The 27,249-nt window shown below is 39.0% G+C and overlaps 1 protein-coding gene across 1 annotated transcript; it reads left to right on the top strand.

Annotated features, from left to right (window-relative positions):
• Positions 1-853: 853 nt before the first annotated feature.
• On the top strand, positions 854-19,847 carry LOC132899077 (mucin-5AC-like). The gene is made up of 28 exons (XM_060940714.1): positions 854-941; positions 2,779-3,040; positions 3,181-3,295; positions 5,582-5,672; positions 6,207-6,313; positions 6,417-6,633; positions 6,787-6,915; positions 6,994-7,111; positions 7,739-7,877; positions 10,550-10,660; positions 10,941-11,010; positions 11,124-11,261; positions 11,500-11,664; positions 13,128-13,222; positions 13,302-13,428; positions 13,523-13,778; positions 13,879-13,931; positions 14,946-15,046; positions 15,243-15,394; positions 15,627-15,765; positions 17,047-17,157; positions 17,408-17,587; positions 17,689-17,928; positions 18,023-18,179; positions 18,291-18,419; positions 19,230-19,377; positions 19,453-19,496; positions 19,657-19,847. The coding sequence occupies exons 1-28, from the start codon at positions 854-856 to the stop codon at positions 19,845-19,847; spliced, it is 3,873 nt and encodes a 1,290-aa protein (XP_060796697.1).
• The last annotated feature ends 7,402 nt before the right edge of the window (positions 19,848-27,249 follow it).

Genomic DNA, 27,249 nt, shown 5'->3' with positions numbered 1-27,249 from the left:
TGCTGATGCCATGGTGTCCTAGGCAGGAGGGCCAGACTTTGAAATCAGCTCCAACTCTAGCATTGAAGTCTCCCAAAAGGTACAGACCTTCATTGCTGGGAACCCTGTATATTACCTCATCCAGTGCCTCATAGAACTGATCTTTCACTTCTGGAGTGGAGCAAAGGGTTGGCACATAGACACTAAGAATGTTGATGATGCCAAATTATGTTGACATTTGGAGGGTGAGAATTCTCTCTGTCCCACCTGTTGATGTTTTAATCACTGCAATGAGTGAATTCTTCACAGCAAAGCCAACACCATACTGCCTTAGATCGTCCTGTGACACACTCTGCCAATAGAAGGTGTAGTCAGGCTCTCTGATGGAGCTGCTATCAGCCAGGCAGGTCTCCTGTAGACAAGTGATGGCAATGTTCAGTCTAGCCAGCTCCTTGTTGATAACTGCTGTCTTGGGTGCATTGTTGATCTGTTGAAGGTCGTCGTCAAGTCCAGGGCACATGGTCCGGATGGTCCAACTTGATAACCAAAGAGCTGGAGTCTTCATATTCTTTTTGTTACTTCTGCCAGGTGCAGGATGTGCAGCTTGCTTGTCAAGGTCGGGATGACTTTTTAAGCCTCACGTACCCAGTGGGGCAGACAAGCTGTGGCGGGACAGCACCTAACTGGCTGGGGGCTGCCCAGCTTGGGGCAGATGATAACTGTCCAGTGAGACGCAATGATCTCTCCTACCGTCAGAAGTGACACCAGGTACTCCTTCCTACACCAACCGGATGGAGCTTTTCACTAGTAACCGCCACTTCCTATGTTGTGTTGATGTCTTACGACAACGCTAGAGTGACCTCTCCAGGGCGCTATGAGCCTGGGCTGGATATATGGAGACCTTGAGCTGCCCAAAACTCAGGATCCCCTTCTCAGCATAGCTGGTAGAATCCAGAGGAATGGTTAGACCAATATGGTTTGGTGCCAGCGCAGCTGCAGAAGTTGCCAGGAGGTGATGCTGTGCATCATCCTACCACCTATGGGGCTCCACTCCAGATTTGTCCTCAGCTTTTACTCCCGAAGCCTTTCCCATGACCAGGTATGCCACAAGGCAGCGGAGGTTTGAAATCGGAGTTTACCTTCTCCTAGGTGAACTGCCTTCCTGGGTTGACGAGTTTGACCTACCCGAAAAAACGAGTACATCCAAAAAAATAGACCCATATATCATTTTTCTAATTTTCCTGTAAATACTTTCCTTAATCTAGGTGTGTGTCACCAAGATATTATATTGTAAAACAACTTATATGACTTTGTAGGCCAAAGAAATATGTGTTATGTCTTTATTTCAATTTATACATTGCAAGTTTACAGCTGATTTTCTCCAAACTTGATTTTCTATTAAGATGATGAGACTGTCAACATTTTCACTAATTACTCTGGATTGACTGCACCAAATTTAACAAATGACCAATAACCTATAAAATAACTATAACCCTTATTTTAATGATAATTAACTGTAGCTTTAGAATATCCAATCAAACAACTTGTAGTCTTTGACCAACTGGACTCATTTTGTGGTGACATGCCCCACATGGAAAAAACATAGTAGTAATGAAAAATTGCTGAGACTAATTAAGTACCACAGCAACAGGTTAATGAGAACAGGAAATATTGACCATATAAGGAAAGGGGTAGGGGCCAAGCAAATGGAGCACAGAGTATAAAGGATCAAGGGGCTTACAATTTGGCCATATATGACAGAAGATATTAAAGGGAATTGGTACAGTGTAGGCTTTGATAAGAACAGAATGCATGCAGTAATAACAGAAACACCATGGCACTGTCAAAGAACACTGCAAAAAAATTACATCTTAGCAAGTGAAAATATATTGAACTGACTATTTCCTATTATATGATTACAATATACCAAATATAAGATTATTCGATCTATTTCGAGATTTTTTTTGCTAATTTCAGCTTCAAATTTCAATTATTCTATCAGCAGAAAATTTTACTTCTTTCCAGAAATAAATACTTAAAATTAGCAAAATTATCTGCCAGCAGAAGACTATTACGTGTGCAGTTAGTAAAGATGTATAGATGTATTATAGGTTTAATAATATGTGGTTATCTTTGATTTATTGTAATCTTATAATAAGAAATATTAAATAAATGGAACTATATTCAAGATATTTTCACTTGCTAAGATGTTATTTTTTCACAGTGAATCAACAGAAGTCACTATAACCCATCAGAGCAAGCCTGTCTGTGTATATTACTAAAGCTGAATTAGATTTTAACTGCAATTTATTATAATTATATATATTATATATTTTCATTTTGTACATTTTAAATAAAATTTGATGTTATTTCATTATGTTTATGTGAGATGAATGAACTTGATCATTCAAGACCAAACATTCAGTTAATTACCAAAGTGCTGAACTTAAACCTAACAAAGCTGAATGAATGTAATATATTTTCTCTCTGTCATGCCTTGTTTGTTTATTATTAATCAGATTTAGGTTGTCCCTATGTAATTTGGTTAAGTAAAACATTCATTTCTTTGGTAACTTCCATCTAACCAATAATAACTTAGTTTTATGTATACCGTACATTAATAGAGTGTCTGATTGGATCAGTATTAAGCACTTAAGTACATCAAGATCAGAATTCCTTTATTTGTCAAATGTAAAATACACAAGAATTTAACTAGACAAAGGAGATGGTTATATTTTATATAGGTCAGCTCATACAACGGTCATTTTGTATTATGTTTCTTTTGCCTCTAATCAACAGGACTGAGTCCGGCTCATAACGAACGAGTCTGCAGCACATGGGGCAATTTCAACTTCAAAACCTATGATGGAGACTTTTTCCAGCTCCTGTCTACATGTAACTACATCCTGACGTCACAGTGTTCAAACAGCTATGAGGACTTCAATATTCAGCTGAGGCGGCAGGTCGTCAGTGGCGAGCCCCTGATCAGCAAAATCACCATGAAGCTGGAAGGCACAGTGGTGGAACTTTCCAAAGGCTCCATCAGTGTGGACGGAAACAAGTGAGTGACCTTTAGCCCTGAAAGAAACAGACTGGGTGCTTGAAAAGGAATTTGATAATTGTATTGTTATGAAATCTAAGCAGATGGGATAAAATCCTGGGATAAAACATTGCTAAATAGTGAATTTTTGTTTCCCATAGCGTCACTCTGCCTTTCAGCCATTCTGGTGTCCTCATTGAGAAAAACCCGACTTACATCAAAGTCGTCGCTAAGCTAGGACTCGTGGCCATGTGGAATGGAAAAGATGCTTTCATGGTGAGTCCATATTAAATATACAGTTCCTCAAAATTTAAAAGAGCTTATTAAGTTTGTTTCACTTTTAATTTAGGTGAATGTACAGGTAACAGGTAAGACAAGCCTGATAACTTGTATGCCTATATTAATACATAATACCTCATATAGTATAGTATAGTACAGTATAATATAGTAGTGCAAGCAGTAACAATTAAAATAGCAAACGATGTTAATAGTTCACACACAGGAACCTCATATTAGACAAAATTACAAATGAGGAAGTCCTAGACAGAGCCGGCCTTCCCACTATGGAAAAAAAAAAATACTCATTCACAGAAACCTCCGATGGCTCGGTCATGTCCACTGCATGGACCAAGAGTGTCTGCCCAGACAACTCCTCTACTCCCAGCTCTTACAAGGCAAGGGTAGACCAATACTATGGTATAAAGGTGCTGTAAAACAGAACCTCAAGCATCGACAAATAAATCTTGAATCCTGGCCCTCCTTAGCGGCCGACCATTCATCATGGAGACGTTGTACTTCAGACTTCTTCCACACAGATTAAGCAGTCTTCACTGGTCACCAATGGAAAACATTATTTAGATGTATATGATGGTAAATTAGGGTGTGTTGTACAGTGGTGCTTGAAAGTTTGTGAACCCTTTAGAATTTTCTATATTTCTGCATAAATATGACCTAAAACATCATCAGATTTTCACACAAGTCCTAAAAGTAGATAAAGAGAACCCAGTTAAACAAATGAGACAAAAATATTATACTTGGTCATTTATTTATTGAGGAAAATTAGCCAATATTGCATATCTGTGAGTGGCAAAAGTATGTGAACCTTTGCTTTCAGTATCTGGTGTGACCCCCTCGTGCAGCAATAACTGCAACTAAACGTTTGCAGTAACTGTTGATCAGTCCTGCACACCGGCTTGGAGGAATTTTAGCCCGTTCCTCCGTACAGAACAGCTTCAACTCTGGGATGTTGGTGGGTTTCCTCACATGAACTGCTCGCTTCGGGTCCTTCCACAACATTTCCATTGGATTAAGGTCAGGACTTTGACTTGGCCATTCCAAAACATTAACTTTATTCTTCTTTAACCATTCTTTGGTAGAACGACTTGTGTGCTTAGTGTCGTTGTTTTGCTGCATGACCCACCTTCTCTTGAGATTCAGTTCATGGACAGATGTCCTGACATTTTCCTTTAGAATTCACTGGTATAATTCAGAATTCATTGTTCCATCAATGACAGCAAGCTGTCCTGGCCAGGATGCAGCAAAACAGGCCCAAACCATGATACTACCACCACGTTTCACAGATGGGATAAGGTTATTATGCTGGAATGCAGTGTTTTCCTTTCTCCAAACATAACGCTTCTCATTTAAAGCAAAAAGTTCTATTTTGGTCTCATCCATCCACAAAACATTTTTCCAATAGCCTTCTGGCTTGTTCACGTGATCTTTAGTAAACTGCAGATGAGCAGCAATGTTCTTTTTGGAGAGCAGTGGCTTTCTCCTTTCAATCCTGCCATGCACACCATTACACAGCTTGCTCTTGGAGCGATCTTTGTTGGTCGACCACTCCTGTGGAGGGTAACAATGGTCTTGAATTTCCTCCATTTGTACATAATCTGTCTGACTGTGGATTGGTGGACTCCAAACTCTTTCGAGATGGTTTTGTAACCTCTTCCAGCCTGATGAGCATCAACAACGCTTTTTCTGAGGTCCTCAGAAATCTCCTTTGTTCGTGCCATGATACACTTCCACAAACATGTGTTGTGAAGATCAGACTTTGATAGATCCCTGTTCTTTAAATAAAACAGGGTGCCCACTCACACCTGATTGTCATCCCACTGATTGAAAACACCTGACTCTAATTTTATCTTCAAATTAACTGCTAATCCTAGAGGGTCACATACTTTTGCTACTCACAGATATGTAATATTGGATTATTTTCCTCAATAAATAAATGACCAAGTATAATATTTTTGTCTCATTTGTTTAACTGTGTTCTCTTTATCTACTTTTAGGACTTGTGTGAAAATCTGATGATGTTTTAGGTCGTATTTATGCAGAAATATAGAAAATTCTAAAGGGTTCACAAACTTTCATGCACTACTGTATATTATTTCAGGTGACCAAATCTGTCCTATTTCTATGTAATTTCCATGAAGGAGGTTCATTATACGCTGCATTTTATATATGCAGGACACTTCATTCATGATCCCCCCCCCCCCCCCCCCCCCAAAAAAAAAAAAATCATAACTCTTTTTTTTCTGCTTGGTTCAATCTGGTCTACAGGTGGAATTGGACAACAAGTATAAAAATCAGACTTGTGGACTGTGTGGTGACTTTAATGGAGTCCAGCTTTACAATGAGTTCATCAAAAATGGTTTGTTTTTATGGTTTTATAATGGATCACTATGTTTTTATGTCTTTGGATGATAAGAAGCATCTATTTGTTTGTTTCTTTGTTTGTTTCTTTATTACAGAATGTGTATACATTATCTGACATTTAGCACACAAAACTATATTCCCCTATGCGACACTATGGGCACTGATATAACATCTAAAACATTATGAATGCTTTCTGGAGGAACTTCAGTGCTAATGATCATCAATGATCAAATATTACAATGTACAAATACTGCCTGGACTATAACCATGAACAGAATCAGGTTTACTGCCAAAAACTTGCATGAAATTTGTCTTGGCATTTACTCACAACAGCACAAGCAAAAATGAAGAGGAGTATGATGTTAAATTATGCATGTATAACATATTAGGCAAGGAAAGAAACATGATGGAGCATGAAACATAATTACTAGTTGATTAATGATAAATTTTGGATGGAAGATTTCAAAGTTTTGCAGTCACTGATTTACAGTCAAATAACTGTGTTGTGTTTTTCCTCCATAAATAAAAGGGGCTGAGATTTCTCCATCAGACTACAGCCAGTTTGCAAAGATGGACGATCCAACTGAGAGCTGCAGTGAATCACCTCCTCCAACAGATGACACCTGCATGAAACTGGTTAGACCTGTAATAATAATAATAATAATAATTATTATTATTATTATTATTATTATTATTATTGCCTGTCTAATTATGAGCACATATTTTGTTTCCTCCACAGACGTCAGTGTGTGAGCAATTGCTCTCAGGTCCAGCTTTCAGTGACTGTAAAAACCTCGTCTCTCTCAACTACTTTGTCAAAGCCTGTGAGTTGGACATGTGCCAGTGCAACAGCAACTCCACCAACCTCTGCCTGTGTAGCACCATCTCTGAGTATTCCCGCCAGTGCGTGCACGCTGGAGGAAAGCCGAGCCAGTGGAGGACAGAGCAGTTTTGCCGTACGTCGAAACAATTAAATTAAACAATTGTGCTACATGCAGAATACCCCCAAATAATATATTGCTCGAGAATTTAAAGTGGAACTGAGGGGACACAATATTAAAGTTAATGATAATGATTTATCATGTCATTTTTATGCTTTTGTTTTACAGCCAAAACATGCCCTTATCCAAACATGGTGTATCAGGAGTGTGGGAACCCGTGCATTAATACCTGCTCGAATCCTGACCGAGAACAAGTGTGTGAGCAACACTGCATCGATGGCTGTTTCTGCCCTCCAGGTCTCAAATTATGTCAGCTTCTCAATTTCAACTAGAATGAAAATTTTTCACATAAACTAACAAACAAACGTGCTGCAGGTTTGGTCCTGGATGATTTGACAGACCGAGGATGCATTGCTCAGGATCAGTGCTCCTGCGTTTACAACGGCAAAATCTATCACGCTGGTCAGAATTTCACCAGCAACTGTAAAGAATGGTGAGGAAAACTCAGAGTCTTTGACTGTGGAATCTTATGAAATCGTGTGTTTTTACATGAAACATGAATCCTATTTCTTTTCTCGAGTGGTGCAAGTGTTTGCACGATTATCAGGATATCATGAGTTAACATCTTGATGATTCCAAGGAAGCAAACTTGATCATGTTGTCTGGGTTGAAAGAGTGGCATAGTCTCTGTCGATGAGTGACAATTACGCCAATTATGAGGCTCTGTATGTGAGCTCTGTATGTGAAAGAGGGAAGATAGAACTTTCCTCCAAGTGTGTTACACTGCCCTGGGGCACAGCATGAACAGCAGTTCAAAAAGAGGTGTTTGGCTGGCTTCCCGTGTCTTGGAGGAAGCAAAACATGTGTTAGCCTTCATCCTTCCAATTTCTAAAAAAAATCCTAATTCTACAATGAGTTCAAAATAATTAATAATAGTGGAATAAGACCCCCAGTTGTCCTGATAAAATTGAGGATTTGAGAGGATTTGAAAATCACTGTTACTGTTGCATATCTAGAAAATCTACATATGACCTTGAGTAATGGAACAGCATAAGTGTTTCCACATTTTGCTTGTTTCACACATTTTGATCATTTTACCTCATATTTTCTCTGTGTTTAGCACATGTACCGCTAACCAATGGAGCTGCATAGAGAAAGATTGCCCTGGTACATGCTCTGTAGAGGGTGGATCTCACATCACCACATTTGATGGAACAACATACAACTTCCATGGTGACTGTACATACATTCTGGCTGAGGTCAGTATGACAGCAAGATATTTATTATTTTAGATTATTTATTCCTTCCTAACTCTCAGGAAAGACTTTTGCTTTAATCTACCTTCCTGGTTGAAAATTTCCAAAATAATTTGCACTGCTCTTTCTTTGATCCTAGAAACACGACTGTTTCAAGATGATCAAAAATTAAGTTCATGTCAAAACCATGAAATTTTGACATGTAACACTGAATGTAATGTCACAGTGGTCAGCTGCATGAGTGGGCAAGTAATTGCCAGCGCCTTCTGTCTCATGTAGTATGTAGTAGACTAGTTCCTGGCAATCCAGTCCATGCTGCAATGTTTTCAAACCAGCATATTGTTGGTCTACCACACCTTGTGTCTCCTTCCACAAGACCTGTCATCAAACTGCATTCAGTGGTGTTTTGTGGTTGTCTTACTACTTGACCAAAGTATCGTAACTTGCAGGATTTTATATGACTGAGCAGTTTGTCATCCAGCTTGTAGACTCACTCGTTGGTCATAAGCTTTGTCCACGGTATTCTCATCAACTTTCCGAAGGACTTGCTTTCAAAAGTCTGGATGTGCTTACCTTCATCTTTTTTCAATGTCCAGGCAATGTCTCCATATTGCGCTATGGATTTTCGTCAGCCACAGTTTGGTGATGGTGGTAATTGACTTATTTTTTTCCACATATTGTTTAGCTTAATCCTTGACACTATGCTCATGGCCAGTCTCTATCCCATGCTTCTTTCTTCATTACACAAAAGTACTGTACATTCATATTTTCTTTCTCATAAAGCAACAACTAAATACTTTCTCCTGTTTTTTTCTTTAACTCAATTTTATCCTAATTGAGTCATTGCATTATTCAGGTCTTCTCACTTGCACATCAGCTACCAATTTGGAATGGTAATAAATTCAGAGCCAATTATTCTCCTTGGACTTTCCACAATCTCACAATCACAATCAATCTTCTCACAATCTTCTACGACATGACAGGGCAAAACCTTAAATAACTACACCACCGCTTTTCTTTTCTGAAATGGTCCTTCTTTTTCTCATCCATAATGTCTTTTATATCAAAGATTTTTTTCAGTTTCTTTGACCTCTTGCAAATTCATTCTCACCTTCTTTTAACTGTTATGACTGTTTGCAAATTCTCCCAGATCATATCTAAAATGCTTTTAGCTCAGCAATACATAAATTGTTGTTCTTAATGAGCTTTGCCAGCATTGAAGACCCTTTTTGTGTTTTTTGGTGTTGGACCTATAAAAGAATTTCATCATCTTTTACTATTTCATGTACCATTTCCTGTTTCCTTAATTGCCTTTATTAAGTCTTTTTTTAAACCATTTGTAGTAAGTTGATTGGACGCTTACCTTCCTCTCTGTTTTGGATTCAGTTCGACACCATCCTTGTCATCCAGATTTTTTTTCTCGTCATTGACTTTTTGCTGTTCTTGGAAATTTGCATTAATGTCATTCACTTCCGTTTTCTTTACATATTTTACAATATCCTAAAAAGACCATTTACACCACAAACTCTTTCTTTAAGCTCTTGCTGTGAACTCATCCTCAGTTCTACCATCCTTATAAAAGTCAATATTGTGTACAATTTTCACATTTTTTTAAACATAGAACAAGACCTTTTGCTTTTTTTTAATAGATATGTTCAGTATCATATCTTGTGTTTTAAAAGTATCATATCTACATACACTCACTGGACACTTTAATAGGAACTGATTCTTCATTCTAAGATTCCTGTTCTTGGCTGCAAGAGTGGAACCCAATGTGTTCTTCTGCTGTTGCAGGCTGAGATGCTTTTCTGCTCACCACAGTTGTAAAGAGTGGCTATGAGGTGTTATAGCCTTCCTGGCAGCTTGAACCATTTTCCTCTGACCCTCTCTTATCAACAGGGCATTTGTTTCCACCCACAGAACTGTCGCTAACTCAATGGGTTTTTTTTTTCTTTCGCACCATTCTGTGTAAACTCTAGAGACTGTTGTGTGTGAAAACCCCAGGAGATCATCAGTTTCTGAAATACTCAAACCAGTCCATTTGGCTCAAACCAACACCCATACCACAGTGAAAGTCACACTTTGAGATCATAATTTCTCCCATTCTGATGTTTGAAATGAACATGAATCAACTGAAGTTCTTGATTTGTATCTGCATGATTTTATGCATTGTGCTGCTGTCAAGGGATTGGCTGATTAGATAACTGCATAAAACAGCAGGTGGTTGGGTGTTCTTAATAAAGTGGCTGGTGAGTGTAGACGCGTTCATATCTCTGTTCCATCTTTTCTTTGACAATCCTGATGGTGTCTAGTGCTGTTGATGTACCAAACACCAGTATGCAGAATCCCACATCTCTCATAACATCCTCTAATTTGTGTCGACTTGGACTTCCACTAATCCATAACAACAATTTGTCTGAATTTGTGTAATGCTTGAGCTTTATACTGTCTGACATTCTTCATGCTAAAGGCTAAGAAATTGTGAGTATAATTTTAAGGAATGTCACTACTGGGCCCTTCAGACATTATTGTTGTTGTTACTGATGATGTTAAGGCCTTATTTAATTAAAAATTAACCAAAATTAAGCTTAATTACAATTTGCAATTAAAATAAGGAAATCAGTTACATCATCATTATGATTGTTTTTTTGTTTGTTTGTTTGTTTTTTCCTCAGCAAACCAACGGTGCTGAGTTTGTGGTTGTAGGCGATCTGGCGCTTTGTGGTTTGACGACCACTGAAACATGTCTGAAGGCCGTGACCCTGGCTCTGTTTGGTGGAAGCACCGTGAGCAACATTTACACATTTTAATTATTTACTTTTTAATGATCTTTGGTCCACTTCTACTGTGAGTAGCATGTTCACATTGGACAAAGTTGTGACTAGTGGTCTGCTATTAGTTCCTGAGTACTACCAAAATCCAAAGTGTATAATGTAAGAGTGTGGTGCATTTTGAGACTTAGATTTAGCCACCAATGTACTTGTAATCCAGTTGCTTTGATTACTCACGAGCATACAAAAGATGCACAAACATATGCTAATGCATATTGTGTATATTTCCCTTCAGGTGTTTAACATCCAGCCTGACGGAAAGGTCTTCCTCAACCGAATCTATTCTCAGCTTCCTCTTTCTACAGGTGAGTAAATATGCATGAACTGTATAATTATTTGAGAAAAAGATGGATGCCTCCCATTTACAGTTAATACATGTCATGTTAATATTATGTTCAATCGCTTTACTCAATTGCAGCTGGTGTGAATATTTTTCGTCCCACCACATTTTACATCATTGTCCAGACATCTTTTGGGCTTCAGATGGAGATCCAGCTTGTACCCATCATGCAGGTTTATATCACCGTGGATGTGACTCACAAGCAAAATTTACTTGGTGTGTTAAACCCTTACTGTGCACACAACTGTTTATTAAACTGTTCTATGAACGTTTTATGACAGTAGTATTGTATGATGGTATACCATACATTATAAAAGTATTAGGCAGATGGTGAATACTTTAAACTGATTCATATTATTTTTTATATATAATTAAATACATTGATGTTAATCTACTAGTACGTGTGGAATGGAAAGTGGATAAAACCTGATTTTTTTTGGTCTCTCATGGTTAGGTCTGTGTGGAAACTTTAATGACATACAAAAAGATGATTTCATGACCATGAGTGGAGCTTGCGAAGGAACTGGTGTTGGTTTTGCAAACAGCTGGAAGACAAGAGCTAACTGTCCTGAAGTAAAGAACACTTTTGAGAACCCCTGCAGTCTCAGTGTGGAAAATGGTACTTCTTCATTTTCAACACAATCTGATTTAAAACTAACTTTAAAAAAGGAAAGGTGGGACTCTAAACTTAATTATTCAGAAGTTCATGCACCAACTTGAGAATGAGCTTTTCTACAATCATATACAATCAGAAGAGGGATTAGTGCTGGTTTTATATTAGAGGTGTGGGTTTATTTTTCTGCACACTTTAGTATTGTGTAATCAAACACACCTCGGAAAAAACACTTCCTTCATGAGATTAAACTGGATTTGTTAAAGTGTGTTCAACCCAATAGTATGCAAATATATTACTAGGGAAAAGTAATACTTTTCCTCAGTGTTATAAATGTACTCAATTACATTGCCATGAACAAACTCTTTTTTTTTACTTCCACCATTTTCATTCCCACTTTCCAAGTACTCCTCACAAATCTGCATTTAATATCCAAAAAAATCCATACTAACTCAACTCAGGACAAAAAGAATTTATCACACGTACACTTAAGCACGGCGGCACGGTGGTGTAGTGGTTAGCGCTGTCGCCTCACAGCAAGAAGGTCCTGGGTTCGAGCCCAGGGACCGGCAAGGGCCTTTCTGTGCGGAGTTTGCATGTTCTCCCCGTGTCCGCGTGGGTTTCCTTCGGGTGCTCCGGTTTCCCCCACAGTCCAAAGACATGCAGGTTAGGTTAACTGGTGACTCTAAATTGAGCGTAGGTGTGAATGTGAGTGTGAATGGTTGTCTGTGTCTATGTGTCAGCCCTGTGATGACCTGGCGACTTGTCCAGGGTGTACCCCGCCTTTCGCCCATAGTCAGCTGGGATAGGCTCCAGCTCGCCTGCGACCCTGTAGAACAGGATAAAGCGGCTACAGATAATGAGATGAGATGAGACACTTAAGCACAGTGAAATTCCTCCTCTGCATTTAACCAATCTGAAGCAGTGAACACACACACATGAGCAATGAGCACACACACATTCAGATCAGTGGGCAGCTATACTACAACATCCAGGGAGCAGTTGGGGGGCTGCCCCATGTTAACTTAACCTGCATGTCTTTGGACTGTGGGGGAAACCAGAGCACCTAGAGGAAACCCACACAGACACGGGGAAAACATTCAAACTCCACACAGAAAGGCCCCTATCGGCCACTGGGCTCGAACCCACAACCTTCCTGCTGTGTGGAGACAGTGCTAACCACTATACCACCGTGCCACCTATTAAGCACTGCCTATTAGTACTCTTTATAACTACAGTTACTTTATTGAAACAGAACCTGAAATGGACACAATCATTAATATTCAGTATACAGCATTGTGAAGGGTTTTGCAGTCACAAATCTTTGACTGCTTTTTGTGACTGCTAACTAAGAGCCAGATTAAATGCATTTACCTTCCATAATTAACTGACAAAAGAAGGATCCTTTGTCTGAGCTTTTGATGCATAATCCATATTTGTTCTCACTTTGCTTTTTCTTGTTATTCCAGAAAAATATGCTCAGAAATGGTGCTCCCTGCTGTCAGACCCTAATGGCGTCTTTGCTCCATGTCACTCTGAAATCAACCCAGATATCTACCAAAAGGTACCAGTGGTTCATTGGTTAATTAACCACAACATTTTAATATTTAAACATTTAACTGTGTTGCTTTTCCCCCCTAAAGAACTGCATGTATGACACCTGCAACTGTGAGAACAGTGAGAACTGCATGTGTGCGGCTCTGTCATCGTACGTACACATGTGTGCTGCAAAAGGAATCCTTCTCACTGGCTGGAGGAGCGAAGTGTGCAGTGAGTAGGAATGACCAATGTTTCAATATTTTCCCACTTAATATAATAATGTGTTATAATGTCCCATAAATATGCTGTTGTGACCTGTTCACAGTGAAATACGCCACCAGCTGCCCCAGAACCATGGTTTATACCTATGGTATCCGCACAAGCATGCAGTCATGCCGCTGTCACAGTGACCCAGATTTCACCTGTGCTGTGACCTTTGACCCAGTGGATGGGTGCGTTTGTGCTGAAGGAACGTATCTCAATGATAACAGCGAATGTGTTCTGCTGGATAAATGTTCCTGCTACTACAAAGGGTCTGTGATTCCTCCTGCAGAAGTCATCAGCAAGGATGGTGCCATGTGGTACGCCTTATTCACAGAGACTCAAAACAACATGCTTTTATGTTCATCGTGTCTGAATGTCAATAGAAAGTAGATTTTAAATAATAAACATCTGTTTCAGCACCTGTAAGAACGGCAAACTCAGCTGCATTGGATCTTTCACCAGTGAGCCATGTAAGTGCTGTTCATATTATCATTTAGTTATAGACACATCTTAATTTCTTACTCATTCTAATATAAATAAACATTTCAGCTAGATTATCCAAACTTGGTTTGGAACAAATACTGAGATCACGCAAATGAGGATGGGTTCCCTTTTGAGTCTGGTTCCTCTCGAGGTTTCTTCCTCATGTCGTGTGAGGGAGTTTTTCCTTGCCACTGTCGCCACAGGCTTGTTCATTGGGGATAGATTAGGGATAAAATTAGCTCATGTTTCAAGTCATTAAAATTCTGTAAAGCTGCTTTGTGACAATGTCTATTGTTAAAAGTGCTATACAAATAAACTTGACTTGAGATATATGCATCATATATACACACAGTATAAACGCCTGTGAGAGATTCATTAACGCTTACAAACCGGTATGTGAAATTCCTCTACGATGTTCATCTGAAACAACAAAAATAGTGTATGAAGGATTCTCTTTCAAATGAGCAAAATGGTACATTTTTGCACATTTGCCCCAAAGAATATGGAGTTTGGGACACATCTGTTTAAAAGTGAAGCCTCAAATGAATATAATGTGTTCACAATCAAAAGGCACATATTACATTTGCAGAAGGCAGTGTTTAGTTTTTTCATATTAGATATTCACCACACATTTGCACAACATTTAAAATAGAGACATAAAAATGTTTTCATTCACTCATACACTGCCAGTCAAATTCTGTCTGAACATTTTTTTTTTTACAATTTATTGCAATTTTCCTGGAATTAAATAAAGAAAATAGCCAATTAAATAAATGTTCTGTCAAATACACGACACTAGATACTAGACAATGTGATGTATTCTTTTTCAGACACCAGTTAGTACTCATTACTTGGGATCTTAGTAAATAAAAAAAAAAAAAGTGTTTCAGCTAATGAACAGTGAGGCAGTATCGTTACTAGCGATGTTACTGGCTAATTACTTTAACTTCATTTACAAGTATTGTGGTAATAGTTTTTTCTTCTTTCTCACGTCCTTTCAGCTTGTTACTCACCAATGGTGTTCTTCAATTGCTCTGATAATGCTGCAGGATCTACAGGCTCAGAGTGTCAAAAAAGCTGTAGCACACTAGACTTGGCCTGTGTGAGTTTATGAAGATATTATAAGTATTAAATATCGGCAAAGTATTAAATCTCACCACGTATACACATAAGCACTTGTTTACATAAAGGCATATCCTTATTTCTCATGAAATTACATCAAGCTACATATTATAGAAATTTCCACAGGTCACAATTATTGAATAGTTAATATTTGTATTCAATATTTGATCCAACAGATCAGCACAGAGTGTGTGTCAGGCTGTGTGTGTCCTGCGGGACTTGTGTCTGATGGGAAAGGAGGCTGCATTGAAGACGCTTTATGTCCTTGCGTTCATAACAGTAAAACTTACCAACCTGGAGAATCCATCAAAGTTGATTGCAATACCTGGTAAGTAAACAAACAAACATAGTTGTCATTGTAGGTTTTTTTTTTTACATGAAATGATGTGGAGAATATTGATTTTTTTTTTCTCTTTTGCCTGCAGTGTTATAGCCATGTACTTGGTAGTAGTCTGTAGTACTGTTTAAGGTTTTTAATGACTTCACATGAATGTAAAAATGGACCAGCTACTGTGGGAAAGTGGATAAAATTCTGTACTTCTTATCTTCTTTGAACACAGCACATGCAAGGACAGGAAATGGCAGTGCAGCACAGATTTGTGCCACGGGACCTGTACAGTGTATGGCGATGGACATTATATCACATTTGATGGAAAAAGATACACTTTTGATGGAGACTGTGAATACACTCTTGTCAGAGTAAGTACATCTCCCTGATATGATCATAAGAATTCATGTATGATAAGTAAGGAATAACAGAACAACAGACCCTGCTGTTAAACAAAAATATTACATGATATATGGCCTGACACCTAGCAGAGTCTCATCACACAAAATGGATAATTTCTGTATGATTCCATGGTCCAAAGTGTCTTATTATTCCACAGCTGTTCTTTGGAACCTCTAAGTTAATGAGACCTAAAAATAAAAATGCACCTTGAAGTCCTCTCACCTCTGTTACAAGGTGCTGACACTGAAGACTCCATCCATAAATGTTATATAAACATCTCAAACAGAAGATGTGTTTCATCACATAAAAGATAGAGTACATTTTTCTTTGTTAAACAGCAATAGTTTTGAACATGATTATAATTAGCCATAGGTAATGTAGCGCATCATCTATACGCATCACTGTATATGGGCTGTGCACAAAAAGAATGATAAAGTAGTATTAGTGTATTTATTGATTTATTTATTTTAGTCAGAACTGTTGTCAGAGTCATGCTGTAAGAATATTTATGCACAGTGTCTGTTTCAGTCTTATAGTATGAGGTAAGCTTAACTGACTCACAATGTTAATGAAAATGTGCAATTTTTACAACAGAGGTTGAATTTCAGCTCGAGAGATTTTCTTAATATTTTGTCCTCATATTTCAGTGTAATATACAGTTATCTGTTCTCTATGTCTATATCGAGTTATTCTGAGTGAGCTTTGTCTTCCACCTTCTTCTTTTGAATTAATACATTGTAAAAAGCTTACTGTAAATAATTTTGGATTGTAAATAAAAAGACAACCTAATATTATATTAGCTAATAATACACAATGTGACTGAATAAGTTAACTTAAATAATTGCAAAGAATAACAAGTGAAAGCTTTAAAATGTCTAATTGGCTTATTTAAGCCTATCAATTCATGTACTAAAATCCCACAGTTAACTTGTGTATATTATCACAGGTCAACACAATGACTTCTTCGAGGCCATGCTCATTGTTAGAACAAGATTTCAAAGTCTGACTACATTTCCCTGCTGATATATTAAAGGCCATGTTAATGCCTGGTAAAATATATTATACTTTTGTTTATAGTGTCTTCTACTTTCAACAAGCAACACAAAAGAGAATATTTAAGACAAATGGAAAACCAAAAGCTGAAGTGGAAATGTAAATGTGTTTGGACCCAAATTGACTGAAGGCAGAAAGTGTGCCAGAGAAATTCATGAACAAACACTGACATTTAGATATTTTTGTGATTGCTTTAGGATCACTGTGGCCACAGTAATACCAGTGGCACTTTCAGAGTCATCACGGAAAACATTCCCTGTGGAACAACTGGCACCACCTGCTCCAAAGCCATTAAACTCTTTCTGGGGGTGAGGGTTTCTCTTATCTCTTTTTGATGTTGTATTTTTTGTCCTTTTTAAATGGCTGATAATAGTGTCTCAGGAGAATTGTTGTAATCTTACAACACAATCAACAATTCTCCAGCTTCACCAATAACTTAAGGTTTTTTTTTTAATTAACCACCACACCTTGCATTACTTCTATAAAACTCTAGTTCTATCCCATATAGAGCTATAGAATCAACAGCTATCCATAATGCAAACTCATTTTCTTTTTCAGAGTAATGAGCTCTTACTAACAGATGGAAGATATGAAGTTATTCAACGAGGTACAGGAGATGAAATTCCCTACCAGTTCAGTATTATGGGCATTTACATGGTCATTGAAGCTAATAATGGGCTAATTCTGATGTGGGACCAGAAGACAAGTATATTCATTAAGCTTAGTCCTAATTTCAAGGTAAGTATAAATGCATATAAATTAGTGAATAATTCAATCATGAATAATTAAACAGAATGAAGTTACAGAATGAACACAACTATGTTGCACTCTCATGACAGGGTGAGGTCTGTGGTCTGTGCGGAAATTATGACGGCAACACAAACAATGACTTTACCTTGAGAAATCAAGGTGTGGTAAACAATGCACTGGATTTTGGAAACAGTTGGAAAGAGTCTTCCAGCTGCCCTGATGCTAGTCAGATCAAAAATCCATGTACCCTTAATCCCTATCGGCAAGCCTGGGCTCAGAAACAGTGCAGCATCATCATGAATGAAGTCTTTGCGGCCTGTCACACTCATGTATGTTTTCTTGCCAATGAGTCCAATAACATTGGTACTTCTTAATTTTGAGAGAGCACTGCTATTGTTAACTGGATGTATTTTTCCTGTGAAGGTTGACCCTACACCATACTATTCTGCATGCGTGAGTGATGCATGTGCTTGTGATACTGGAGGAGATTGTGAGTGTTTCTGTACAGCTGTAGCTGCTTACGCTGAGGCCTGTAACGAGGATGGAGTGTGTGTTGCTTGGAGGACACCAAAAATCTGCCGTGAGTTGCTCTAAATTTCACCATCTAAAAGCTTTCCAAACTTTAATCAAGAAATTGATTATTACAGAACTGAATTGCTGAACCCTTGGGTTTAAATTTATGCTCACGCAGCACTGTTCTGTGATTACTACAACCCTCCTGATGAGTGTGAGTGGCACTACAAACCTTGTGGAGCGCCGTGTATGAAGACTTGCAGGAATCCTGATGGAGAGTGTTCCAGTCAGATCCCACCACTGGAAGGTATACAAAAAAGTTTTAGATGAAATGTCCCTTCGAGTTTGAACTGTTCTTTTTCTGGAGAAGAATGATTGTGCAACATACATTTTTAATAGAAAAAATGCAAGAATCATATGCACAAGTTTTAATTGAATATGGGTAATTTTGGGAAGCTACGTATCAGCTGTACCACGAGTTGGCCTAGTGGTTAGTATGTCCATCAGGAGATCGTGAGTTCTACTCACGGTCGGGTCATACCAAAGACCATCATAAAAATGATACCTACTGCTGTCTGGCAAGACACACTGCAATGTAGATGTGAGTGGGGAGTCAAACTCTCATGGTTACCAGAGGACTAGCTCCCCACTGTAACCCTAGCTATGTAATAGGCGAGACGCTGAGGGCTACAGAAACGGAGATTGGCGCTGCCCTATGCACCACATGGCATGGGAAGGACTTTGATTTGATTTGACGTATTAGCTGTAGTCAATCATGATCACTAACAGGAAGTTAGGAGGCCTTGGGGTTGGCAGGTTAAACTTTTGAACTTTTGAAACTTTCAGGACCACTAAATTAATCATCCAATTGGGCTGTACATAATATATATTTTTTTACTCTATATGTATAATTTTGACCCTGCGCCAATTTCAGAAACCCAAATTAATAAAAAAAATCATTGTCAAAAAGAACAGTTAAAAGAAATCTTTTCCAATATTTCTCTGAAATTCTGTGTGCAATGGCCATTGGCAGTTTAATATTTCAGGAATACAACCATATACCTACAGGCCTATAAAGTTAACTTTGTTGACTTGAGTCTAACACATGCTTCTTCAGGTTGTTACCCAGAATGTCCTGATGATCAGCCATATTTTGATGAGGACACAATGAAATGCGTGGAGAAGGAAAGTTGTGGCTGCTATTACAAAGCAAAACATTACAGCAATGGAGATGAGGTCCCAAGCACAGAAAACTGTCAGAAATGGTAAATTTTACTTTATAAATGCACATTTTTTCACCAATTCACTTTAATTAAAAATAATATGCCTTTTTTTTAAAGCTATTGCAGTTCATCAGAAATCAACTGTGAAACAGATGATGATGGTAAGAGTTAATGCTTACAATTTAGCATACTCCAAATATCTATTACCGCGACCCTGCACAGGATAAGCGGTTATGGATAATGGATGGATGGAAATATCTATTATCAAATGAAACTAAAGGTTGAGTGAAATGAATAACTTTACAAATTTGAACTCTGCAGCTTGTACCTGCCTATATGATGGAAAAATATATCATTATGGTGACACAATCTATAATACTACTGATGGATATGGCTACTGCATCACAGCTAAGTGTGGAAAGGATGGAAAAATAGAAAGGACATCATATGGTTGCTCTACAACCCTACCACCAACAATAAGTGTCTTTGACTTCAGCTCAACAACAGGTTAGTATTGGTTCAACCTGTGAAATACCTAATTCTGTATTCAGTATACAGAAATTTGTCTTGCAGTTCAGAGCTAATTACATTCTAACTAAGTACTGTACAAATTACAGTTAATCACCATATTTAATTCCCAAGACATTTTCAGCCTGGTCAGAGATGAGATTCTGAAACAGAGTATTCAGTGACTCATCTGAAAGACAGTAATTAAATACTGGTAAAAGTGATTGGAAAGGGATTTACTTTTAATTCACAGAAAGTGGATAATTTTCACTTTTCACTTAAATGGTATTTGATCGGTATGTATGTTACAGAAAAACACATTTAAAACAAATCAAGCCAAAACAAAGAAGGAAAGAATTCAAAATAAACGTGCGAAACAGTACAGAGCAAAATTATAATATAAAACGGCTATGTTTATGGCTAAATCATGAAACATAAACAAGAAATTGGGATGAAATCAGGAACCGAAAACAAAATTTCTTGTTGATGTGTGAAACAATATCCTTAATATACATTTTGAAGTCATGAAAATTGTTCTTTGAATTTATGAACTTTATTTGTATTTCATTGTCAACTATGCAATCCATTACTCCAGTGTCACCACAACCAACAACTACAAATGGACCAACATCAACTACATGCCAGCAATCATGTGAATGGTCAGAATGGTTTGACACAACATTCCCAACCCCTGGTCCCAGCGGAGGTGACTCTGAAACATACAAAAATATTAGAGCTGCTGGTTACAGGATCTGTGAGCATCCATCCCAAATTCAGTGCCGTGCAGAAAAGTATCCAAATAAAAGCATAAGTGAACTTGGACAGAATGTGGAATGTAACATTGACATAGGTTTGCTATGCAAAAATGAAGAACAATCGGGTGCATTTCGATTATGTTTGAACTACCAAATCCGGGTTTATTGTTGTGAATTACCAAAAGGGTGTACAACAGCCAGCATACCAGTGACTAAAACAACAATTACAACACCATCAACAACTAGAACAACAAATACAACACCACCAACAACTACCAAACCAAATACAACACCACCAACAACTATCACACCAACAACAACACAACCAAAAACAACAACGCCAACTACAACACCAACCATACCTTGCACGGCTGAATGCTCTTGGTCTGACTGGATGGACTTTGGCCCTCCTACAACTGGTCCTAATGGTGGTGAAATTGTACCAATGAAGAGGATAAGTGAAACTTATCCTAAGATCTGTTCCACCCCAACAAAAGCAGAATGCAGAGCAAAGCTCTACCCTGATATTTTGCTTTCACAGTTGGGTCAGGTAGTGACATGTAATGCCCAAGATGGACTAATTTGTCTCAACCAAAATCAGGGTCTTCAACAGCAGTGCTTTGACTATGAAATTAGAGTGTATTGTTGTGAAATACCAATATGGTGTACAACACGACGACCAATGACCATGCCAACGGAATCTACACCACCAATGACAACTGCTACAACACCATCAACACCACAAACAACTCCAAAAGCTACAACACCAACAACAACTACAACACCAAAGACAAGTACAAAACCACCAACTACAACGACATCTACATCATCATCAGTATCAAAAACAACAAAGGAAACCACTCAAACAAGACCACATTGTGAAGTCTGTTCCTGGACACCATGGATGAATGTTGATTATCCTGAATATGGACCCAAGGGAGGAGACAATGAAACTATCAAAAATATTATTGCATCAGGGCGCTATAAAGTATGTGATAAACCAACTGAAGTAGAGTGTCAAGCTGTGCGTTATCCAGGTGTGCCATTAGCAGAGTTACACCAAAATGTTACATGCACTAACTCAGGTCTACTTTGTGAAAACAAATATCAAATCCTAATATGTCTTGATTATGAGATAAAGGCAAAATGTTGCCAGCCAACAGAATGTACAATACCATCAACAGCTACAACGGCAACCCCCACTGCAACATCACCAACTACAACACCAACAACAACTACCACACCAACTACAACAACAACAGTTACAAAACCAAGCACAACTACGACTACAACTACAACACACCAAACAACTACAACACCAACTACAACACCACCAACAACTAACACACCAACTATAACAACAACAACTACCACACCAACTACCACACCAACACCAACTACAACACAACCAACAACAACACCAACTACAACACCAACTACAAAACCAAGCACAACAACTACTACTGCAACTACAACACCCCAAACAACTACCACACCAACTACAACACCAACAACAACGAACACACCAACTATAACAACAACACCAAAAACAACTACAACACAACCAACAACAACAATGCCCATACCTTGCACGTTTGAGTGCTCTTGGTCTGACTGGATGGACTTTGGCCCTCCTACAACTGGTCCTAATGGTGGTGAAATTGTTCCAGTGAAGAGGATGAGTGAAAATTATCCTAATGTCTGTTCCACCCCAACAAAAGCTGAATGCAGAGCAAAGCTCTACCCTGGTCTTTTGCTTTCACAGTTGGGTCAGGTAGTGACATGTAATGCCCATGATGGACTAATTTGCCTCAACCAAAATCAGGGTCCTCAACAGCAGTGCTTTGACTATGAAATTAGAGTGTATTGTTGTGGATTTCCAAAAGGGTGTCCAACATCACCACCACCAACAACCACAACAACTACAACACCAACTACCCCAACAACAACGCTGACGACAACATCAACAACAATAATAACTAAAACTACAATACCAACTACAACACCACTAATGACAACTACTACAACAACTACAACACCACCAACAACAACACCAACTACAATATCACCAGCAACACCAACAACAATCAAGCATTGCACGTTTGAGTGCTCTTGGTCTGACTGGATGGACTTTGGCCCTCCTACAACTGGTCCTAATGGTGGTGAAATTGTTCCAGTGAAGAGGATAAGTGAAAATTATCCTAATGTCTGTTCCACCCCAACAAAAGCTGAATGCAGAGCAAAGCTCTACCCTGGTCTTTTGCTTTCACAGTTGGGTCAGGTAGTGACATGTAATGCCCATGATGGACTAATTTGTCTCAACCAAAATCAGGGTCTTCAACAGCAGTGCTTTGACTATGAAATTAGAGTGTATTGTTGTGGAGTTCCAAAAGGGTGTCCAACATCACCACCACCAACAACCACACCAACTACAACACCAACTACACCAACAACAACGCTGACGACAACATCAACAACAATAATGACTAAAACTACAATACCTACTACAACAACTACAACACCACCAACAACAACACTAACTACAATATCACCAGCAACACCAACAACAATCAAACATTGCACGTTTGAGTGCTCTTGGTCTGACTGGATGGACTTTGGTCCTCCTACAACTGGTCCTAATGGTGGTGAAATTGTTCCAGTGAAGAGGATAAGTGAAAATTATCCTAATGTCTGTTCCACCCCAACAAAAGCTGAATGCAGAGCAAAGCTCTACCCTGGTCTTTTGCTTTCACAGTTGGGTCAGGTAGTGACATGTAATCACCAAGATGGACTAATTTGCCTCAACCAAAATCAGGGTCCTCAACAGCAGTGCTTTGACTATGAAATTAGAGTGTATTGTTGTGGATTTCCAAAAGGGTGTCCAACATCACCACCACCAACAACCACACCAACTACAACACCAACTACACCAACAACAACGCTGACGACAACATCAACAACAATAATGACTAAAACTACAATACCTACTACAACAACTACAACACCAACTACAATATCACCAGCAACACCAACAACAATCAAACATTGCACGTTTGAGTGCTCTTGGTCTGACTGGATGGACTTTGGCCCTCCTACAACTGGTCCTAATGGTGGTGAAATTGTTCCAGTGAAGAGGATAAGTGAAAATTATCCTAATGTCTGTTCCACCCCAACAAAAGCTGAATGCAGAGCAAAGCTCTACCCTGGTCTTTTGCTTTCACAGTTGGGTCAGGTAGTGACATGTAATGCCCATGATGGACTAATTTGTCTCAACCAAAATCAGGGTCTTCAACAGCAGTGCTTTGACTATGAAATTAGAGTGTATTGTTGTGGATTTCCAAAAGGGTGTCCAACATCACCACCACCAACAACCACACCAACTACAACACCAACTACACCAACAACAACGCTGACGACAACATCAACAACAATAATGACTAAAACTACAATACCTACTACAACAACTACAACAACAACTACAATATCACCAGCAACACCAACAACAATCAAACATTGCACGTTTGAGTGCTCTTGGTCTGACTGGATGGACTTTGGCCCTCCTACAACTGGTCCTAATGGTGGTGAAATTGTTCCAGTGAAGAGGATAAGTGAAAATTATCCTAATGTCTGTTCCACCCCAACAAAAGCTGAATGCAGAGCAAAGCTCTACCCTGGTCTTTTGCTTTCACAGTTGGGTCAGGTAGTGACATGTAATGCCCATGATGGACTAATTTGCCTCAACCAAAATCAGAGTCCTCAACAGCAGTGCTTTGACTATGAAATTAGAGTGTATTGTTGTGGATTTCCAAAAGGGTGTCCAACATCACCACCACCAACAACCACTCCAACTACAACACCAACTACCCCAACAACAACGCTGACGACAACATCAACATCAATAATAACTAAAACTACAATACCAACTACAACACCACCAACGATAACTACTACAACAACTACAACACCACCAACAACAACACCAACTACAATATCACCAGCAACACCAACAACAATCAAACATTGCACGTTTGAGTGCTCTTGGTCTGACTGGATGGACTTTGGCCCTCCTACAACTGGTCCTAATGGTGGTGAAATTGTTCCAGTGAAGAGGATAAGTGAAAATTATCCTAATGTCTGTTCCACCCCAACAAAAGCTGAATGCAGAGCAAAGCTCTACCCTGGTCTTTTGCTTTCACAGTTGGGTCAGGTAGTGACATGTAATGCCCATGATGGACTAATTTGCCTCAACCAAAATCAGGGTCCTCAACAGCAGTGCTTTGACTATGAAATTAGAGTGTATTGTTGTGGATTTCCAAAAGGGTGTCCAACATCACCACCACCAACAACCACACCAACTACAACACCAACTACACCAACAACAACGCTGACGACAACATCAACAACAATAATGACTAAAACTACAATACCTACTACAACAACTACAACACCACCAACAACAACACTAACTACAATATCACCAGCAACTACAACAACAATCAAACATTGCACGTTTGAGTGCTCTTGGTCTGACTGGATGGACTTTGGTCCTCCTACAACTGGTCCTAATGGTGGTGAAATTGTTCCAGTGAAGAGGATAAGTGAAAATTATCCTAATGTCTGTTCCACCCCAACAAAAGCTGAATGCAGAGCAAAGCTCTACCCTGGTCTTTTGCTTTCACAGTTGGGTCAGGTAGTGACATGTAATCACCAAGATGGACTAATTTGCCTCAACCAAAATCAGGGTCCTCAACAGCAGTGCTTTGACTATGAAATTAGAGTGTATTGTTGTGGATTTCCAAAAGGGTGTCCAACATCACCACCACCAACAACCACACCAACTACAACACCAACTACACCAACAACAACGCTGACGACAACATCAACAACAATAATGACTAAAACTACAATACCTACTACAACAACTACAACAACAACTACAATATCACCAGCAACACCAACAACAATCAAACATTGCACGTTTGAGTGCTCTTGGTCTGACTGGATGGACTTTGGCCCTCCTACAACTGGTCCTAATGGTGGTGAAATTGTTCCAGTGAAGAGGATAAGTGAAAATTATCCTAATGTCTGTTCCACCCCAACAAAAGCTGAATGCAGAGCAAAGCTCTACCCTGGTCTTTTGCTTTCACAGTTGGGTCAGGTAGTGACATGTAATCACCAAGATGGACTAATTTGCCTCAACCAAAATCAGGGTCCTCAACAGCAGTGCTTTGACTATGAAATTAGAGTGTATTGTTGTGGATTTCCAAAAGGGTGTCCAACATCACCACCACCAACAACCACACCAACTACAACACCAAGTACACCAACAACAACGGTGACGACAACATCAACAACAATAATGACTAAAACTACAATACCAACTACAACACCACCAATGACAACTACTACAACAACTACAACACCACCAACAACAACACCAACTACAATATCACCAGCAACACCAACAACAATCAAACATTGCACGTTTGAGTGCTCTTGGTCTGACTGGATGGACTTTGGCCCTCCTACAACTGGTCCTAATGGTGGTGAAATTGTTCCAGTGAAGAGGATAAGTGAAAATTATCCTAATGTCTGTTCCACCCCAACAAAAGCTGAATGCAGAGCAAAGCTCTACCCTGGTCTTTTGCTTTCACAGTTGGGTCAGGTAGTGACATGTAATGCCCATGATGGACTAATTTGTCTCAACCAAAATCAGGGTCTTCAACAGCAGTGCTTTGACTATGAAATTAGAGTGTATTGTTGTGGATTTCCAAAAGGGTGTCCAACATCACCACCACCAACAACCACACCAACTACAACACCAACTACACCAACAACAACGCTGACGACAACATCAACAACAATAATGACTAAAACTACAATACCTACTACAACAACTACAACAACAACTACAATATCACCAGCAACACCAACAACAATCAAACATTGCACGTTTGAGTGCTCTTGGTCTGACTGGATGGACTTTGGCCCTCCTACAACTGGTCCTAATGGTGGTGAAATTGTTCCAGTGAAGAGGATAAGTGAAAATTATCCTAATGTCTGTTCCACCCCAACAAAAGCTGAATGCAGAGCAAAGCTCTACCCTGGTCTTTTGCTTTCACAGTTGGGTCAGGTAGTGACATGTAATGCCCATGATGGACTAATTTGCCTCAACCAAAATCAGGGTCCTCAACAGCAGTGCTTTGACTATGAAATTAGAGTGTATTGTTGTGGATTTCCAAAAGGGTGTCCAACATCACCACCACCAACAACCACTCCAACTACAACACCAACTACCCCAACAACAACGCTGACGACAACATCAACATCAATAATAACTAAAACTACAATACCAACTACAACACCACCAACGACAACTACTACAACAACTACAACACCACCAACAACAACACCAACTACAATATCACCAGCAACACCAACAACAATCAAACATTGCACGTTTGAGTGCTCTTGGTCTGACTGGATGGACTTTGGCCCTCCTACAACTGGTCCCAATGGTGGTGAAATTGTTCCAGTGAAGAGGATAAGTGAAAATTATCCTAATGTCTGTTCCACCCCAACAAAAGCTGAATGCAGAGCAAAGCTCTACCCTGGTCTTTTGCTTTCACAGTTGGGTCAGGTAGTGACATGT

This window comes from Neoarius graeffei, chromosome 15 (genome assembly GCF_027579695.1).
Source record: "Neoarius graeffei isolate fNeoGra1 chromosome 15, fNeoGra1.pri, whole genome shotgun sequence".
Classification (NCBI taxonomy): domain Eukaryota; kingdom Metazoa; phylum Chordata; class Actinopteri; order Siluriformes; family Ariidae; genus Neoarius; species Neoarius graeffei.
Note: the sequence above shows the minus strand (reverse complement) of the source record. Positions and strands in the feature narration are given on the sequence as shown.

What these genes read in the sequence shown, in the direction of transcription:
- LOC132899077 (XM_060940714.1), top strand. Translation starts at nt 854, where the DNA reads ATGAGCCTGGGCTGGATATATGGAGACCTTGAGCTGCCCAAAACTCAG. An exon ending in CAATGAGTTCATCAAAAATG is followed by an intron (nt 5,673 to 6,206) that starts GTTTGTTTTTAT and finishes CATAAATAAAAG; the next exon opens with GGGCTGAGATTTCTCCATCA. An exon ending in CAGTCTCAGTGTGGAAAATG is followed by an intron (nt 11,665 to 13,127) that starts GTACTTCTTCAT and finishes TTGTTATTCCAG; the next exon opens with AAAAATATGCTCAGAAATGG.